Raw genomic sequence first — 20,519 nt, forward strand, 5'->3', positions numbered from 1 at the left:
TTTTGGGTTAGGGTTAGGTCAGGGTTAATTTTAAACTCTTCAAAAAGTTTAAAACTGGAAATGTTAGACCTATGTACATGAGACATTTAACAACACAAAGCTGTGTGCATGTGATATATTCAAATGCCTAAATAACTAATCCAACCAGTAAGTGATGTACTATTTAGAGGAAACCACATTAACCTCCTTGCTGTTTCTGAGACATGCTCAGCATCTCAAAGTGTTGCTTTTTCTCCAAAGCCCTCATTACCACCTGACTTATATTTATTTGTCTGTTTGCTCCAATGAAAATGCAAGCTCCACAAGAGCAGAGACTTGTTTTATTCACTGCTATATTCCCAACATCTAGAACAGTGCCTGGTATATAAGGGCACCTAATAAGTATTTGCTGAATGATTCCATCAATTGATTGAGAAACTTGACCGAATAGGCTAGAATGCTGAGGAAAATACTCTAAAAGAACTAATGGTAAACATATGTTTATATGGGGAAGAGAGTATTCCAGGAAATGAATAAATGTGACATATTTAGAGGGCAGAGCAAACCAGGCTGGCTGAGGCCTGATGAGAAGTAGAACATAAGGCTGAAGTGAGAGTACAGACTATTAAATGCCATGCTACCAGTTCAAAAATTCTATGATTCTAGGTTTCATTCCATAGAACAGGAACATTACTGCCAGTACAGAGGACTGACATGGTGAAAGATATGTTTTGGGAGATAAATCTGGTAACAGTATTTGAATATGTTAAAAACAGGGATATGAGAAGGCTAATGACATTATTCATAATTTAAAATATTAAGAGTTCAGATTTGTGTGGTGACAGATGTAGAAGATATTTTGAAAGAAGAATCCGTATAACTTGATGATACACTGGAAAGGACAAAAAAAATTTTCAAAAATGTAAGCCCAAGTAACTGGAAGGCTGGTGGTAATATTGATGAGTGACGGAAACTAGTTTGAAGAAGTTCATGAATACAGTCTTAGACATCTTGGTTTTGAGGTAAGAGTGGCATAACCATGTGGAAATGTCTAGAATATTGTTGAGACATTCTGGAAGTGGCAGGGGTGGGGGCAGGGAGAAGGATATCAGTCATGAAATCACTATTAGGTCCTTTAATTTTCTATTATTAATCTATTATTCCATTTACTTCAGGCGAACTCCCTTAGCTTTTAGGCTAAATTGATCCAATTTAGATTAAGGGAGTCAATTCTTGCTTAACTGTCAAAAGCAGCAAATTGATCTGGGTCTCTACTAGTGCTGTTGACAAAGGTACTTGCTCTTCTTCTAGGATCATATGTTCTGAATATTCTGTAAATGCAAAATTGCCAGGAGTCCTTTTGCTACCATACGAGAAAAGCCAGAGAATAAAGTCAAATGGAGGCAAAGGAAAAGAAGCACTAAAGGATAGGTATGGGGTCCAATGATAACTGTTAACTCCAACATCCAGCTGTGCCTGATGTCAGTACCGCACTGAAGATTTCCCAGGTCAGAGTCTTTCTCTTCTTTCTCTTTAAGCCAGTTTATGTTTTGGTATCTTGTGGCCCAAAGGGGTCCCAACTAATATAAGTATGAGCACATACAGATTTTAGAGTCTAGTGTTCTTGAAGTTAAAGAAGAGAGAGTGAAAGGGATTCTGCCTTTTCACCTACTACTGACCACACAAACCATCAGGTAATTAGCCTAAAAGTTACTATGGGATTTTGGCCTTGAGATACACAGAGGACTCCAAAGCAAGATATCAAGACTAGGAAATAATAAGTGCTCTGAAGACCAAAACTTGCTTCTGACTTTGCCATAAGTTGTCTGATAGATCCTACTTCTAATCCTCTATAAAACATGTTACTAGCGTATGAATGCATTAAATAATGTTTAAGTCAACCTTGCTTTGTTATAATGTTGATGAGATGTTATAGGAACTTAACTCTTGCTTATGGCAAAATTTGTTTCATCATTTTGCATAAAGCTGCAGAATTTATCAATGACATTAAGGACTTACTGCATTTTCTAGCATCTACACCAAATTAAACTCTATCATTCAAGCCAAGTAAGTCACAGCATATTTGCCTATTCCTGCACATGAAGAACATTACTTTCACTTACATGTGCACCCCAACAAATGTAATTTTTCATCTCCTCTTCCTGCCAGCCCAAGAGAGAAAATTCATGCTCTAACTTGAGAGAAGATGCTTAATTTAGGGAAAACACTGATTACTTACCCTTACTCTCAAAACACACTTCAAACATGTCATAATCTTCAGTAGTAAAGGCAAATTTCCCCTTGGTTGCATCCTCCTTGGAGTATAGAATATGACCAGCAGAATCTGTGATCTAAAACAAAAAAGTAAGTAAGAACAGGCAGCAAATAGCACATGGGAAGTAAACTTAAAAGAAACTGGAGAAATGGAAAGAAACACTGTCTATAAAAGACAGTTGACATTTCTCATTATGACAACCATGTTCCTTCCAACCATTCCAAAAGATAGGACTTGGATAAGAAGATGAAATCCAAGTATAGCAAATTTTATTCATTCAAACAGCCTATCCACACTGCAGGCTAAAATCTGCTGCCACCATAGAATGACAGTTGAGATATAAAATGGGTTTAGTAACAAAGATTCACTTTATAGAATGTAGGCCAGTATCATTCCCTAGAAAGGGACGTGTCACAAAAATGGAAGTAGACAATTACCAAAAGAGCATACCACAAAAAAGAGAAAGATATGTATGAACACATTTCTTCCATAAAATAAATCTTGATAGGGTTGAAGTGGGGGTGGATAGTGGAAATGGGACACTTGATATAAAGAGAGAAGAAAAATAAGACATGCATTGGTTTTATCATTTTGAGAGAAGAAAATACAGTAGATTTATTCCTGCAAATGCCATGTTAATTACGGCAATGGCTACACAGGGTAGGAGACAGGCACAGGGGACAAACAAGAATGTTCTCCTAAAAAAGACATCCTTGGCTTCCACAAATGATCAATCCTTTCTTTTAGGTTGTTAGCTTTAGTTCTCCAAACTTAAACTGCTCTGTTCTTAGAGAATGCCCTGTAAGCACAAATGAAGTGGCATATATTGGTAAGTGAATGGTCATCTATTAAGGAGGGGATAACAGGGTCATATGACAGATTTGATCTCGGACTTCTTTCCTAGAGCACATGTGTCTTAGTGGAAGCCATATTTCATTACCTGAGACAGGAAGCTCCTTGCAACATGGAACACAAAAGTAGTGACTTCATTATATTAAACTGGATATTTTAATGCTGTTTGTAAAATAAGATTCATTTGTAGGTAAGATTTTAAATATGAAAATTGAGTAGCACACACATAAGTTTATATATTCAAAACACTTTAATAATACTAGCTATTGCTGAGTAGTAAGATTTCTTTACACTTTTTCTTTCGATCTTCTACTACAGCATGTATTCCTCATGGTCAGAAATAAAGTTATTTCATTTTTGGGGAAAAAAACAATAACTAAAGAATAATTATCACAAAATGAGTTTATTAACTCATTTTAAATAACAGGTTAGTTAAAAAGTTTTTATGACATCTTCTAAATTCCCTAAAAAGAACAGCAGTAATATTAATCAAATATCTTTGGCCATGAATGATGTATCAACTTTGTCAAGCATTTAGGATGCATAGATCTGCACTGGTCATTGGGGATACAAGGATGTGTAAGATGGTTCCTATCTTCAAAGGGCTTAAGAGTCTAAATAAGGACTAGAATAAGAAATGAGACTTTGCTGCAATGTGAAAAGGTATGCCCAGGATTATGGAGCATCAGGGAGTGTATTATGGAGGAGGTGATACATGAGCTGAGTCCTCAAAGATGAGTTGCAATCAAAGAAAGAATCAGGGTAGAAGAGACAGCAAATATAAAGGCCCGGGGTCCAGGAAAAAACAAACAAACAAACAAACAAACAAAAACATGGTATCATCACAATACTAATAGCTAATACTTACTGAGTACTTAACAAGTGTCAAGTACTGTGCCAAGTACTTTATATGCATTTTAATCTAATCTTCATTATAACCTTATAGGTAAGAACTATTATTTCTCCCATGTTCCACAGGAGGAAACTGAGGCACAGAGAGGTTAAGTGACTGGGAAGGTACTGACCAGATCATGTAGAGCTGCAACACCATGTTAAGAAGTTTAAACTTCATTTAGTACAAAGTGGAAAGACAATGGAGAATCTGAAACAAGAGAGTGATGTGATTCTATTTGCAATTTAGAAGGATGACTCTGATAATACTATGAAGACAGACTCAAGAGGGATAATACTAGAAATAAGAAGCTGGGTTATGACATTATTTCAGTACTCCAAATTAGAAATGATCAGGGCTTAAGGTATGGAGAGGAGGGGACATATTTGAGGGATTTTAAGGAGTGAAAGACCACAGGACAAGACTGAAAAGTAAATAGCCACAAAAATCAAGTGAGCAACATATCTGAGTCTAATGGACCAGTACATGTTCACAGGGTGTGATAAGCCATGTGGCAAGATGGATAGGCCTGTCCCAAGGGAGAAAACAATGCTATTGTGGCACACCAGGTTTTCAGATCATTCAATATTCTAAAAGAAGCTAGATGTTTTAACTTTCATTTGAAATCTCCTAATTTCTAAACCCTCACAATCAATCCCAACATTTAAAAAACTGCTTCAAGGAGAAATGAAATATGTCTATAGAACTAAGTTCTCTGGGCCACCAAGTTCTGCATAGGATGGGAAGAAAGCTGACCAAAATCACATAGAACTGCTAGGCAGCACTGAGGTCTCTGCTGAGATCATGAACCATGAATTTCTAGAGGCAACACCCAACGGCCAGGATACAGGAGCAAAGAAAAGTATTAAGTGATTTAGGCTGGGGTTCTGCAATTGAGTGGTTTGTAACGCTAAAGGGATTAAGAAGTTCTGCTACAAACTTTACATACATAATCTTGAATCCTCACAACAACCCTATAGAAGCCAGTCTAACTATCTCCATTTTACTGATGAGGAAACTTAGTAACTTGTCCATAACCACACAGTTAATAAATTGTGTATGTGAATTTGAAGTGGTTCAAACCTCATGCTCTTTCTACATTCCATGCTGCCTCCCCATAAAAGGAATGTCTGAAAGAAGTGGGCTGCACAGAAGTCAAAAAAGATTAATAGAAATGGATGGATTCTTTGGGTCAGTGGTTGTCGAAGAGCCTGAGAATCCTCCTGAGGGGGACATAGCACCGTCCGGTCTGTATTCTCCACCTTAGAGGAATTAGCAGGCAGCAACGAGGTAGAAGCCTTGAAGTCAGCAATAACTAGTAGATACTCTACAAGCAAATATTTAACTCTGAAGATTCCCAAAGGCTTCTTACTCATTGATACTTTTTCTTAATCATCAACTAAAGGAAAAAGCATAAAAAAGGACTTTAGAACCTTGGATTCACCCTTATGATAGGGCAAAAAGGTCTGGGAACTAACTGAATCCCAGAGTAATGTGTAGTCCCCAGTGTGGTTGCCACTCTTCCTTTCTTCGGAATCTGTTAACCCATCAGATACTCACATTTTCCTACTCCCTAGCACTCAAAAGCACAGTGACAATTCTTAAGAGCAAAGAGAAACCTCAAAAAGATAGACTGCAGGAATAAAAGATTTTCACATTCCAAGTTGATCTAAAAACTCTAATTGGATTTGGCTCCTATGAATAAAGTTGCAGAAAATGTCTACTTCCCCAAGGCTTAGTTAGATAAAAATAAGCTTCCAGATTTGCTCATTGCACTATAATTCTTAAGGGTCAAGGAAAGGATTACAGATTGCTAGAAAGGTTTAAATGTAAATGAAACCAGTAGAGGACGACAGGGAATAATCATCAAGGGTACAATACTGAACAGTCATCACAGATGTCATCTTCTCTATAGTCAGGCAAGGATAAAGGCCAGGTAACTGGCCTAGGAAAAAAACAACCCAACTGAATCGGGCTTACAAGATTTGGCATACATTTGCCCAACTATCTTATTTCTTAGAAGAATAGCTTACGATCTCTTTGTATTCTCCTAAGATACTAAAAGGGTTCTTCAAAAAAATTATTAATTTAAGGACAGGAGCATCTCTAGATGATAATGGAGCCCAGATGTGGTTCGGAAAACTTTCTTTTAAAGCACTGGCAAAAATCCTTCATGAAGTAATTTGCAAAATTAATTAAGAAGTCTGCCATATTTTTCTGAAAGATTGGTACAATCTATACCTCCGACTGGTACTCAAAAGAAGTAAAAACTGTTTACACTGTCCTCTTGTACACTGTACTGAGGAACCATAATTATAGTAAAACCACTTGCTTTGTTGGTTCTTTCTACAACACCTGAAAATGTATTAAAAATTCATTCTAGGGCAAAGACTCAAATGTTTTACTAGAGGCTGAAGGCAAAGGACCCAACACCCATACCTTTTATCAGCATGAAATTTACTTCCCAGAAATAGTGTGTGATAATGATCACAATTCCCTCAGGGCCTCCACATTTCTATACTCTCTATGGCCTTTAGTTGACAGAGCTCTATGAGGGTATTTACCCAGACTTTTGGAAGTCCACACAGGCAACTTCACAACTTAACCTTTGTGTTAGGCTTTTATGAACTGTTATGCATTCTAACAGATCCTAGAATTTTCCCGAATATCAGTAGGTTTCCCATGTAGTTCATTACTCTGCAGCGATTGAGGAGCCAAGCCACTGATCTCAAGGAAAAAAAAATCACATGCCCTAACCCCAACATAATTACATAAGTCAGCAGATGGCTAAAATTAGGGAATAGAAAACTGGGCCAACCTTGGTGACCAGCCAGGGCTGGCAAAGTCTAACAGGCTGAAATGATGGTTTTAAATTTCCTTTAATTAAAATGTTCTGATTATACATCATTTAAAAAGATTATCTCGTTTCTCAAAGATTGAGGGATTTTATTTTTCCCTTCTTAAATTCTACTAAAGAACTACGTAGGTAATATGATAAATAACTGCCACTTTCACGGACTATAACAGCAAGCCCTTAAAGGATTCCTTTCTTCCCTTTTTACAATAAAAAACATATTTATTGTAAAGTTCTTAATAAGAGTAATATCAAGCCATAAAATATGCCCATATGACATCAAAGAATGGGAAGTAATAAAGATTAGTTTCTATATAACACCCTCTGAAGAAAACCAAACCAAAGTTCACAGCTTAAAAAGTAGGGGGAAAAGTGTTAATTGTTATGTGCAGAGTAGCTGATGTCAAGAATATGTGAATGCTCACACTGAAACTGTCAAATAATTGAGAATACAGGTCACTGGGAAAATAAACTCATTTAGAATTGAATTTTCTTGGACCATTTTAGGCTGTGGCCAGAAAACGGGTTCCTGGAGCAGGTCCTGCTCCTGAAGTCTTTACCAAACATTCAAGATAACACCCTGCCTACTTCAAAAGGATTTTAAGTAGCTTAGGCTCAAACACTAGGCAAATAAAGCAATTAAGAATAAAAGAAAATAGAGTTCTTCTGGAGGAAGAAATAAATAGGCGCTATCAAGAACCTGAATGAGCAAATGATATCTGCACAATAAATGTGACTCTTAAGTTTTCTGGAAGCCAAGATTAAAAGACTGAGAGAGAAACAAGTTGGGTCACATCATTTGTTTTCTGATGAAAGCTCACAAATTTATCTTTAAAGATAATTTTCCTGGAACTAAACAGGAAGAATAATTTATCAGGAAGGTCCTTGTAAAAGGGCTGTGACCAATATTAGACTCTCCATTTTCAATCATGGCCTTGCTGAAGATACAAATACAGCTCAAATGGGTGCTTTCAGTGACCCTCCACACGGATCTGCCTGATCTAATCTAATGCAGAGGTGGGACCTGAAGAAACTAGATGAATGATTCTGTGCCCTGGTTCTCTACCCTGTATAGCACTACCACTTTTCTCCCCATTCTAGCTCCTCTTGCTTCTGCCCACAGAATTTCCAGCCTTACTCTAAAGTTGCAAGAAGGCTGGGACTACTTTTGGCCACTTGCAGCTACCACGGTGTGCGTTATTATTTTTAAGTGCCAGGAAAAAATGTCTTAAAAATAATACTAATCATCCAGATCTCGGTTCCTAATACCACTCGTCAATAAAAGGAACCAGGTCTCCTTGGAGAAATAGCTGAACCCAGGACTGAAGCAGGAGATATACAAGATGAGCCTGAAGCATCTAATAGTGCCAAAAGATAAGGAGGTGTTCAAAAATAAACAAAACAAAAACCAAGAATGGGGATATGCCAAATGGAAGAGCTCCCAATAGCCAAAGCTGAGACAATGTGAGCAACAAAATACGGTATCAGATTGTAATCCAAAGTATAAAATAAATATCTATGAATCCACACTGATAAATTAAACAAACAAGGAAGAAGAGACAAATCTCAAATGCAGAAGACTCTCAAATAATTCATGTAGAAACAGCATCCGCAGGTCAAGTATAACTTCTCCACTTCTTAAGTGTGCACTGCACATAGACTTCCTTCCAAAGGGCACAGTAAGGAAAGGGGAAAAAAGTAACCTGATAGTGGAGAAACCTGACAAGCACTACCTCAGCCAGATGATCAAAGTCAACATCAACAGTGATAAATCATGTTAACAGAATGCTCCCTTGATCTGATGTGATGAAAATGACATTTAATCTCTGTGGTCTTCCTCCCCCAAACCCATAATCTCAATTTTAACATGAGGAAAACATTAAACAAATCCCAATAGAAAGAAGGGCATCCTATGAAATATTTGAGCAGTGCTCATCAAAATTCACAAGGTCACCAAAAACAAGTAAAGTCTGAGAAACTGTCATTATCTAAAGGAGCTGAAAGAGACATGACTAAATGTAATACATCCAGGATGGGACCTTGGAACAGAAAAAAAGACAAAATTAAGGAAATCTGAATAAAGACTTAAGATGATGAAAATAACATATCAATACTGGTTCATTCAGTGTCATAAAGATGTTAACGATAGGGGAAACCAGATGTGAGTAAATGGGAACTGTACTATTTTCACTGTTTTTCTGTAAATCTAAAACTGTCTTAAAATAGTTTATTAAAAAAATTCTTTCCCAAAAGGGTGAAGTCAAACATATATACATATATACACACATATCTCTAGGTTCTCGAGAAATTTAGTCTCCTGAGAGCCAAGCAAGCAAACAAGCATTTTCACGTACTTTTTATGAGGCATTATGCAAAGAGTTAAGTTGGACAAGTCTATACCTACTCCTGTAAAAATGACATATGATCTATGGGGGAAGTGGCAAGTCTGTGTCTTCCTATTGGTATGGGCCACATGTTGCTTTCATCTGTTGAATCAGCTCATATCCCACCAATCCAAGAACATGTTTTTAAAAGAAAAATACTTTTTTTTCAGGAGTGCTACCATAGCAGCAGAGGTCAATCACCTTATGGCTTTGGTGTAGTTGGTAAAAATCTATTTCCTTCGAATAGGCTCCTACCTGCTCTCTGTCTTCTTCAGGGTTATGATCAGTTTGTGGTATAATACTAAGAATACAATGTGCATTTATTACTTTAAGGATAATCATCAACCTTGTAGCTCCTGAGTGACTAACCCAGAAATTTAGAAACAGCAAGTCCCTTTAGAAGCTCTACACATTGAATAAAAATGAACTGAAACAGAAACACCTACCAATACAGCATAGTAGTTAGTCTAAAGGTTCTAGACTAACTACTAGGTCTGTGTTCAAATGACAACTGTGCCACTTACCAGCTGTAAAGCCTTAAGCTCGCTGTGCTTCATATGTAAGATATGGACAATAGTATGAACTTCGTGAGGCTATTGTAAGGACTAAATTCAATACAGGTAAAGGGCTTGGAACAGAGTTTGGCTCATGATAAGTACTCAATAAATGTTGTTTTTGTCACTGTTAGCGTTATTGTTATTATGATAACTGTCTGTTAGTGATAAGTTGGAACTCCGTAAACATTTAGGTCACTAACCACACTTTTGACCTAGCAGTGCTAATGGATGACAAACTAGATAAAGTACGCTACATTGACTAAACCCAAGGATGATTAGGGCCCAAATGGTTATTGCATGGAAAGAGAAAAAGGTAGGTAAACTCTCAAGGAAGCACCGGCAAGATTTAGAAACTGAGGGGTAACAAAATGCCTAACAGAGCAGGTATTCAAGGAAACATTTAGATGCTAACGAGGGATAGCAAGAAATACTAGATGACTCCAGCATTTCCTGCATGTGTTTTTTAACCTGATAAGTAATAAACTGCATGAAGGACCCAATGACATTAGGAGTGGGGAAAGAAAGAGAGAATTGTGTGTGTATAGATAACAATCAGGGTTGGAGTCTATATGCTTAATTTGGTTAAGAGTTCACAAGTGAATCTTGCGTTATGCGGTCTATTACTCTAAAATATAAAAAAGCAGAAAGACACCAAATCATGAAAGATGCTGTAGCTTTAGATTAAAAAAATGGTATCAGAAATACCTGCAAGTCACCATTGTTCTTGAACACAAGGAACACAGATAACTCTGACAGCCTAGATGCTACATTTAATAGGCATAATGCATAAAGTGAATTTACCCTGATCATTCAAACAAGAGCAAATACCATGTCCAAGTCTGTCAATTCCATCCCTGAAATCAAAGGATCACATCTAGATTTAACCCAGAACAAAGTCAAACTTAGGTCACAAGCAGCATTTAGCAACACTAAGTTCTTTCAAATTTCCAACACAACTCGGTGATGGCACAGCACAGCACAGAAGCATTGCTTAAGGAGGCTTGTATAAGTGGTGAAAACTAGAAATGGAAAATTTCCAGGCACTGGTATGATTAGGGATAGAAGCTCTCTTCCTGCTTCTATCAGCATTTGCTACATTAACCTAACATAAGCAATACGTCATGCTTGACTGGGAAGCGGGGGTTGGGAGAAGAGAGGGGGAGAAGGAGAGGGAGGAAGGGGAAGAATTAGAATGAAAGACCAGTTGCTGCCCTAACAATACTACTGCGGGGGTGAAACCAGATCAAATGTTTTTTTTCATACTGTTCCAAAGTTATTTACGGTAAAAACATCCAGCGTGACCCTTTTAGGCACAAACAAAGCCTTGTTCTCCCTTTAACAACTAGTCCCTTGATTTTCCCACACGTTATGTAGAACAATGAGGTTAGGGCACAGGATAAAGGCAGATGACATCAACCTCCCTCAAGTCAGAGGCTTGTTTGGGAGCCCAAATTCTGGGTTGTGGCCAGCTGGCTGATTTGACAGAGGGCTCTACTGTCCAGGCTACCAGGGCGCACATGCGTATGGGGGCAATGGCTCAGGATCAACCACCAGTCAGCAATTCACACAAGAAAGAGTATAGAAGTCATTGCATCCCACTAGATTACCTCTATAAATCTGTTCCATTTTCCTAGAAACTAGACTCAGTCTTCAGAAGTCATCATAAAGGTATGGTGTAGCAATTTCAAATTCTAAGCAGCCCCCTTTCTCCAGTTCAGTTCAAAAAGGGGACGGCTGTGGACAACTGTTCATTGAATTGCAAACATTTAAATGATGTATCATATTGTTTAGTTTTTATGGAGCAGGAAACCCAGGTCAGATTAAATTTAAAGCTAGAAATAATAGCTATAATATGGAAAGAAAATAGATTTTAATACTATTAAATGTTAATGGACCAATTAAATTTCTGTACTAAACCATATATTTGTTGACCTGTTTCTAACCCATTTGACAATAGTCACAACAAATATAAATTTGAAGAGATATATTTTCCCAACAGAAAATGATCAGTCTTTAGTACAGACACCAATAATAATAAGCTGAAATATAATTGTTCCAAATAAAATAATCTCAAAACTATAGTGTGTGTGTATCCTGTATCTTTTCATACAGCTTTTAGTAGGGGGATAAAGTTATAAGCCAATGGTTTCCCAACTACTAAGATGCTTCTTAATAATTTTTAGGCTTAAATTGTGATAGGCTTATGACACAAGGCTGAACTCTAAAGAATCTGTTTGGCTTTCTCATCTATAAGCTAGTTGGTAAAGACTGGGACCATAACTCGGTAAACATACCAAAAAAATCCCTCATTTTAGCAAAACGAGTTGTTAATTAGCATTAGCACTCTTGAAAAAATGACAATAAAAAAATTTAGACCAATTAGATTATTTGGAAGAGGCTGAAAAAGTATAAATGACTTAAATTATTACCATCAAGCTTTTTTTTCTGGTGATGATTATGACAACTCCTCATAGTTGCTTTCTCTCTTGCTGTAAACCTATTTCCAAAGAACAAATCACCCTTAGACAACATCTCAGCCTCTAAAATTAATTAACCCTCCAATTTTCACAAGCATTCTAAATAATAAGTGGTGCCAAAGCCTATTAAACTATTACAGTATCATCTAGTCTTAATGAAAATGTGGTTTTCAATTCAAAATCAACGAGATTCTGAGTCCTTACAACAGGTTTTTATCATGGGCTTGAATAAGGAAAACATCTATATTCATTATGAATAATGAGTTGTTGCTTCCTGCTTCAATTCTGTGCAGTCATTAAATATGATACTATTTAGCCTGGGTTAGCCTCATTTTGAGAAATGAGTAAGAAAGGGTGGTATGAGATCAACCTAATTGGAAATCTCAACACAAACACATCTCAATATAGGCCCAAAATCTTTGCAGCAGAGTCTCTCCCATCCATCATTTCAATTCATTTCTCTGTTCAGAAGGGCCTTCTCTGACCGAATACACTTTCCCCATTCAATCACTCCCTACCCCTACTGCTTGATTTTTCATTATAATACTTATCAATACCTGAAATTATGTGTATTTTTTTAATGTGTTTTTTTGTCTGTTCTTCACGGGGGTTCAAGGACCTTGTCTGCTATTCACCTCCATATCCCCAGCTAGGTCTAACATATACTAAATATCAAATAAATATTTAATGAATGAATAGGAGAATCACAAACAAAACACTCAGAATTCCTCTTATTAAAATATTCTTTGTCTGTTCACTGCAATGATACAGAGCAGGGGAGTCAGAGTAGCAATTCAATTTTCATTCAACAGACAGAAAAGAAAAAGTAGTAACACCTTTGGCCCACCATAATGAATCTTGTGCAATAAAGAATCCATCTCTTTAGTCCTTGTAATAATTCTGAGAGATCTATCATCTCCATTTTACAGATAAAGGTCCCAAGGAGAAGGGTTAAATAACTCCTCTAAGACCATACACCTTATAAGTGGTGGAGCTGCTGGGATTTGAACTCAAATCTGATTCAGATCCAGGCTTTTTGTACTATACCACAGGGCTTCCCAATAAGACCAAGACATTTAACTCAGCTGTACAGTAATGCATATACAGTACATTAAACTGAAGACATAAAGATGAGTAAGACATTAAGGAATTCACAAAGTAAGCACTATACTACATGAAAACTGCCATGTCAAACAGGATGTAATGGAAGCAACTAGCAGGGGAGTACAGGCAAAGACAGATTCAGGTTAAGAGAACATTATATTCAAAGAACCACAAGGTGTTCGGTATGGCTGGAGTCGGGAGTGGGAGGACAGAGTGAAGAAGATCAGAGACCAAGCTAGGACAGTGGCAATTCGTTTGTTCAATCACTACTTATGTTGAAATCCTACTAAGTGCCAGGCACTGTATTAGACACAGGCATTTCAATGATGATTGACACAGTCTCTGCTCAGGAGATGGATAAACACATAACCACAGCATAGAGTGAAAAATGATAACATTGATGTATTTATCAAACATTATTTAAGGGCTCCTTGACAGGAAGATGAATTAGGTCAATCAAAGCACTATATTTACAAAGATCCTTCTAACAGAGACTGCATCATTTAGAGCAACAACTAAATGCCAAGCTCAGATGGCCAGGTTTTGCACTACACAAAGTCTCTAGTTCTCCTAACCTCAACCCAAACTATGACTGCTTGAAGCAGAAGTAGATATATGGCTAAAGACAAGACCTCGAATATGGTCTGACATAAAAAGAGCTAGATCAATCAAATTCTTGCACTCAAGAGTTGCACTTCAGACGCTGAAATGATAGAATACTTGAGGCAGAGTCTGGGCCACGAGTGGTCAGAACTTAAGAGAAACAGAACTAAGTGAACAGATACTATGAAAAAGGTTGCAAACCATGGTAAGGGGCTGGATTATGCCCACAAATATATTTTTACTCAAATTTTTAAATGACACCCAGCTTGTGGTCTCTAAAATACCACTCCCCCACAAAAAGGAACCAGAACTTTTTGGAGGAATAGCTACTTCCAGATCAAGGGTTGGACATATTAAAAAAAATGATCCTAGGACACCTTATCGTTCCACAAAACAGGGAAGCTATCGAAGCCTAATGGGATTGTGTCAAAGGATATGGAAGCCCCAAAGAGACATATGAGCAAAAGAAATGATACAACTGTCTAAAACAATGACTCTAAAAACTGAAACAAATGACAAAAAAAATAAAAATAAAGATTTCAGAATAATAGTTAACCCTCTGCATTACAATGAAAATAACAAGGGCAACAACTCCTTACTCTGAAAAATGTCAATTAAAGGAATGAATTCAGCATTTTTCCTGCTTTTTTTTACATGAATTATAAATTTTAGGGTAACCGAATGGTCTTAATTGATGAATTCTTTAAGAGTAATTTCACCTAATAAATATAAAAGGAATAATACAATTAGAAAATCATTTCACAACCTTAATGCAATAGATTAACACAAAAGTCATCAATGGAGTCAAAAGAGAAAAATCAATGGGAAGTTATATAATGGAGGCTTCAGGCTGTTATCACCTTGGTAGGCAGAGTAATGGCACCCCCTCACCACCAATGTCCATGTCCTAATTCCAAGAACTTGTGTTCTTACATGGCAAAAGTTTTGAAGATGTGAGCGAACTGAGGGTCTTGAGATAAGGAAACTATCACGAGTCCTTAGAATAGAGAGAAGCAGGAGAGTCACAGGAGATGGGATGATGGAAGCAAAAAGAGAGAGGTGGGTAGGCGAAAAATATTTGAATATGGAGGAAGGGTTCACCACCCAAAGAATACAAGTGGTCTCTAGAAGCTGAAAAAGGCAAGGAAATGAATTCTCCCTTAGAGCCTTCTCATAAGAGAAGGAACACAACCTGCTGATATCCTGATTTCAGGACTTCTGACCTCTAGAACTATAAGATAAATGTGTTGTTTTAACCCACCAAGTTCATGGTAATTTGTTATAGCAGCAGTAAGACACTAATACACACCTGAACCCATTGCTCGATCTTAGCAGCACTCTGAGGCACAAAAAGAACTGTGTGCTCTGCCATGATGCCACATCAAGTACATGACATTAACCATGGAGTACTCCCACCAAAAAGATATATCTAATCTAATCACATTTTTAGATCTGATTCCTTTTATAAGAAATATAGGGGACAGCAATCTCAAGGAAGCAAACAGACAAATACAAAATGTAGGATATTCTTCAAGGACAACTAACTCCGATACAACCGCAAGCATAAAAAAGAGAGAGCGGATTGCTAGATTAAAGAGACTTGAGAGATATAAGATTAATTTTAAATAGATGTTTTTCAGATAAGTGGAGAAATCTGAATATGAACTAGGTATTATTAGATGGCATTAAAGAATTCTTGTTTATTTTGCAAGGTGTGATTATAGCCATATAATGTTGTGTTCATATTTTTAAAGAGATTCATGAAGTATGCAGGATTAAAATACCATATCTGGGACTTACTTTAAAATAATAAAAAGGGGGAAGAAATCGTTAAGATTAAACAAATGTAGCAATATCCTAATTGTTGAATCTGGGTAATGTGTAAGTGAGGACTGACAGTACTCTTTTCCATAAACCTGAAACAAACCAATGCCAAAACTGACTTTGAATTAGTTGGTACACTTAAAAATCAGGAGCTTTCACATCAAAATTTGGATTTCTCACTTCATTTGAGAAATCATATGTGACAAAAAGGCTCTTATCAAGAGATGGGAGTACTGGCCACTGCAAATTAAGTTTCCACTACTCCCAACTATCCCCCATTTATCATCACTGCTGCTGTTTTTCTCACATCTGGCCCAATTCGTTCATTTTTGTTACCTACCTGACATTTGGGTTTAGGACCCCAAGAGCAGTCTAAGCTGGTTAGTAGCAAGAAAACAGGGAAGACATGGGGAGAGCATGTAGATCTAGAGACTCCTGCTGTTGAGGCCCCTTCAGCGGTTCTGAATACAGACATAATTTCCTTAAGGCTATGCTACACTATGCATCCTGTATTTATTAAATGCTTACTAGTATGACTGACATTCTGGAAAACATGAACATGAAAATAATTCCTGCCCTCAGTATACTAATAGTCTAATAAGAAAGGCAAGATATACACCTAAGTGGTTATAAGATAAGTGAGTTCAGGGGACTATTAGGGTGGCTCATATGTAAAAGGCAGAGTGGGGAATGACAAAGTATATAAAGCTTCAGAAATAGATCATGAAGAGCACTACAGAGCATGTTGGTCAATTTAAGCTGTATCAGACAGTTTAAGCAGTAGTAAGCCACTGAAAAGTTAAAATGTAAGTACAAATCAGAGGGAGAAACACTGGAGATGAGAGTAAAGTCTCTTGTGTTTCTCTAATTCTCTGATTCTATGTACTATGTCCTTTGAAAAGCCAGAAGCATGATCCCCAAAACGTTGTATCTAAGCCTCTAAAATTGTGTCATCATGGCTTTCTTGGCCAGACATTAGTTTGGTACCTGAAGAGAATAATAAAAGGATGGGTCATGAGCAATAGTCCTGAAAATAGTTCATTTCTCTCACATAAAGTATAAATAAATTGCATCTATTACCACTACTAGACCACTACTAGATTCCAATACCTTAAACATAAATTAATCATCTTATACCTAAGCGCTCTTAAAAAGTAAAAATATTTCTTCTTATTTACTCTAAGACCCATTCTGTTAAAAACAAAACCACGTGCTCATTGTAAATGAATAAAATTACCTAGAACATAATCAACCTTGACTATATCAATTTATATTAAAGTTTCAAAGATCGATCCCTTCATCCTAACAGCAAAATAGGAGCAAACTGGCATTATGGGAGTAGTAATCACCATCCTGGAGTATCAGTGAAATTTACATAAAACCTGGCCAAGTCCAATTCTGGGATACCAGAAAGGAAAAGACTAGAGACTGAGACCATTCTATCAAGCACAAATAAATTACAAATAAAAAGCAAGGAGAGAATAAAACCGCAGCACTTTTCTGCACCCTACTAACTCTCAAACTAAAAATTAATCCCGGCTCTGACACGTTTATTCTACTATCTCTGAGCCTCAGTTTCCTTCTGTGTAAAATGAGACTAACAGTACCTACTTCATAGGGGAGTGTACGAACTAAATGGTAATGTATATAAAGTGGGAGAAGACCCCCCCCACACACACACAGTTAATGCTCAATAAATAATAGGTTTCATTATTCGCAGTAAGCTTCAATGCCTCCATTATTTTCCTGCAGGAATCAATGTGCCTTTATGATGCCAATCTCCACAAATACTCAACATCCAAAGACTTCTTTGGAGACCCAAGTCAAGGTACCTAGGAACAAAGCAGGTATAAGGCCCTAACAACAACCAAAGTCGAGGACACCCCAGGTCGGCGGTCACATCTGCCAAGGCCCCGCAGCCCTTCTAAGGGTTCCCGAGCACAGGCACCCAGCCCCGCCCCACGAACGACGACGGGCGGGCTGTGGGGGCGGTCTCGACCACGCGCCCTTAGCGCCTCCCGGGAGGCCAGGCGGCCCTCCAGGCCTCCGCCAGCGTGACCCCCCGCCCCCATCCTCGGCCTCCCCTCGCCTACGCCTGCGGTCTTCCCTCCCCGCCCCGCCCAGTGCCGCACCTTGAGGTGGGTGCGCAGGCCGCCAGCGCCCCCAGACTGGTCGGTGATCTCGTACGCGCCCGTCACCAGCAGGTCCTTATGGATCTCCTCACGGAGACACTTGCGGGAGTTAACGGGCAGATGGAAGGAGATGGCGAAGACCGAGCTGGGGCCGAGCAGGAGTAAAAGCAGCGACGCTAACTGGCAAGGGCCACGCTGGGCTTGTAGGCCAGACAAACCAGACATGGTGCCGGAGACTGTTCACCACCCCCGGCCTCTACCGCGCCGGAACCGGGAGGGCGCACGTGACTCACCTCTGGCCTACCAACGCTGCCGGCGCCATTTTGGAGACTGGCAAATAGATGAAGGCTCTATAGTAAATCTTTTGAAAGGGAAGAAAGGATATGATACCACGTCACACCCACAAGTTAACGTGATTCAGTAAGGTATTCTACAAATTTTCCGCAAAACTTTTATTTTTGTTGAGTTCGGTGACTGCCCAGCCGGCCATAGCAAGTAAGGGCAGCCCTGGAAGTAATCCTCCTTTAACTTGCGGAAGCAATGCTAGCATGTTTTAAGGTAGGTGATACCATAGCAACCAAGCCCCAATAGGAAACAGCCACAAGGCCCTTCGCTAGGCGGTCTGGCAGTCACCAAGGCGCGCCAAGCGAGGGCGGAAGCGGAGGGTGCGAAATCCCTGGCCTTTCCGCTTTGCTTGGCAACTGGGACGTTGAGCACTCAAGAGGAAAACTTTGAGGGCTGAGCGGAAAGATTCCAATTTGTCTATGAGGCGATGGGGGGCCAGTAGAGAAGAAGTAGAGGTGAATATGAGAGTGCAGGCGACCAGTTCATGCTCCTGAGCGGAGTTATTTGGGCTAGAGTAACTGCTCTCTGAACGTGCATCTTATTTAACATATTGAGCGCCTACTGTGCTAGGTAATATTCAAACCAAAATTTAGATTTTGCGTTTAAATTGATTAAAACACTGTCTTTTAGTCCAGGCTGAGAGATGGACGTAACGCTGTGAACCAGATGAACATTGTCAAAGGAAGGTTTGTGTATTTTAAATGCACATTTTAGGGATCAAATTGGCTAGTCTTTAGTAAGCAATTTAACACGGTAATCCTTCATGCTTTCGTTTAACAAATATTTATTGAGTACCTACTATGTGCCAGACTCTATGCCATGTATGTCTACCAGCATGTTTATTAATAAACCACTGTTGGGATGCTATCTAATATTCAGGGCTGAAGGAAATATGAAAATGAAAAAGGAATATACAGCAGCCTATGTTCGGAATCATCTAGTTTCATTAATGTTTATTGAGCATCTGAGCAGCTACAGAACTACCCAGAAAATGGTAATTTATTATTCTATATTTGTAACTCCTTTCAATCCATCTAGTTCTTTTCCTTAGAACTGAAGTAAACAAAAACAAACATAAAGGAGCCGTCTGTAAAGCATTTTAAAATTTGACAAAAGCCATGTAATAATTATTTTATGGTATGTCCACTTAGGAATGCTTACTTTGATTATTTTATCCTTGATCTAAGATAAAATTGCTAGTCTACTCGGTACATCCTGATAATTTGCATTGGCCTTCCCCCTGCAGTATAGGGAATCAATCTAATTCATTGTTTACTCTCAGCCCTGAGGCTCTGCAGACTGACCATCAGCAAGAGGTTTGTGACCCATGAAATAGCTGTCTTTTCTTTAAATTTCCATCTCACATTTATATAATAGCTTCTACATTTTTAAATATTTTCACATATATTAATTATTACATTTGACATTTCCGAAAACCATGTGACATAGGCTGGGCAAGTCTGTTCATTTCACAGATAAGGAAACTGGGGTTCTGAGAGGCCAAGAACTTCTGAAGGCCCAAAGTCCAACAGTTTAAAAGTGACGCAGTCAGTCTTAGGGCCTGAGCCTTCTTCAGGATGCCAGTATTATTTATTACTTTACAGATGAAGAAACAGAGACTTAGAAAAATTAAGTTACTTTCATAAGTCACAGCTTTCTTGTCCTATATTCTCACTTATCCCAACCCCTAATTCTTTAATCTCTCCTTTATAATTTTCTACTTAGCACTCACCACTAATACAACATATATTTTTACTTATTTATCATGTTTATATGTCTCCCTAAGCTATGTCTTGTGAGGAATTTTGTCTTTTTTTTTTTTTCTCACTGCTTTATCTCTGGATCTAAAATAGTGCCTGGCACTTAGAAGTAAAATAAATGATGGTTCATAAATGCAAGGTTTATTCCTTAGCTCCTAGTAGAAGGCCTATTAGAAAATTTCTTACATTATCCCTTAGCTGTTTTCACACAAATTTTAATCCATAATGTATCCGAAGTGTAGGAATGATTTCAGTTTCACCAACAACATATGTGTCTTATATTTGGATTGAAAATGTGTTCTTGCTTCCAAATAAAGACACAGAAAAAGAAACATTCTCCCCTCTATGCTGTGGACCTAGAGGGCAGAGTAGATACTCCCAGGGAACCCGAATTTTTAAATTGCATCTGCATTAAGAAAGGTACCATTTTATATCTGTGTGGGGAGAAGGCCTCATTCTGACCTGGAGAGCATATGGAAAG

General features: G+C 38.1%; 1 protein-coding gene across 1 annotated transcript in view; it reads right to left on the reverse strand.

Moving 5' to 3' along the window:
• The window catches only part of TMED10 (transmembrane p24 trafficking protein 10), a 32,178-nt gene extending 13,959 nt beyond the window's left edge, over nt 1-18,219 (reverse strand). The window contains exons 1-2 of the mRNA XM_016122579.2: nt 17,934-18,219; nt 2,219-2,330 (exon numbers count right to left, since the gene is read on the reverse strand). Of these exons, the coding sequence (XP_015978065.1) occupies nt 2,219-2,330; nt 17,934-18,158 (337 nt within the window). The 5' untranslated portion in view covers nt 18,159-18,219. The remainder of the gene's footprint in view (nt 1-2,218; nt 2,331-17,933) is intronic.
• Between the last annotated feature and the right edge of the window lie 2,300 nt (nt 18,220-20,519).

Source organism: Rousettus aegyptiacus, unplaced genomic scaffold (genome assembly GCF_014176215.1).
Source record: "Rousettus aegyptiacus isolate mRouAeg1 unplaced genomic scaffold, mRouAeg1.p scaffold_m13_p_3, whole genome shotgun sequence".
Classification (NCBI taxonomy): domain Eukaryota; kingdom Metazoa; phylum Chordata; class Mammalia; order Chiroptera; family Pteropodidae; genus Rousettus; species Rousettus aegyptiacus.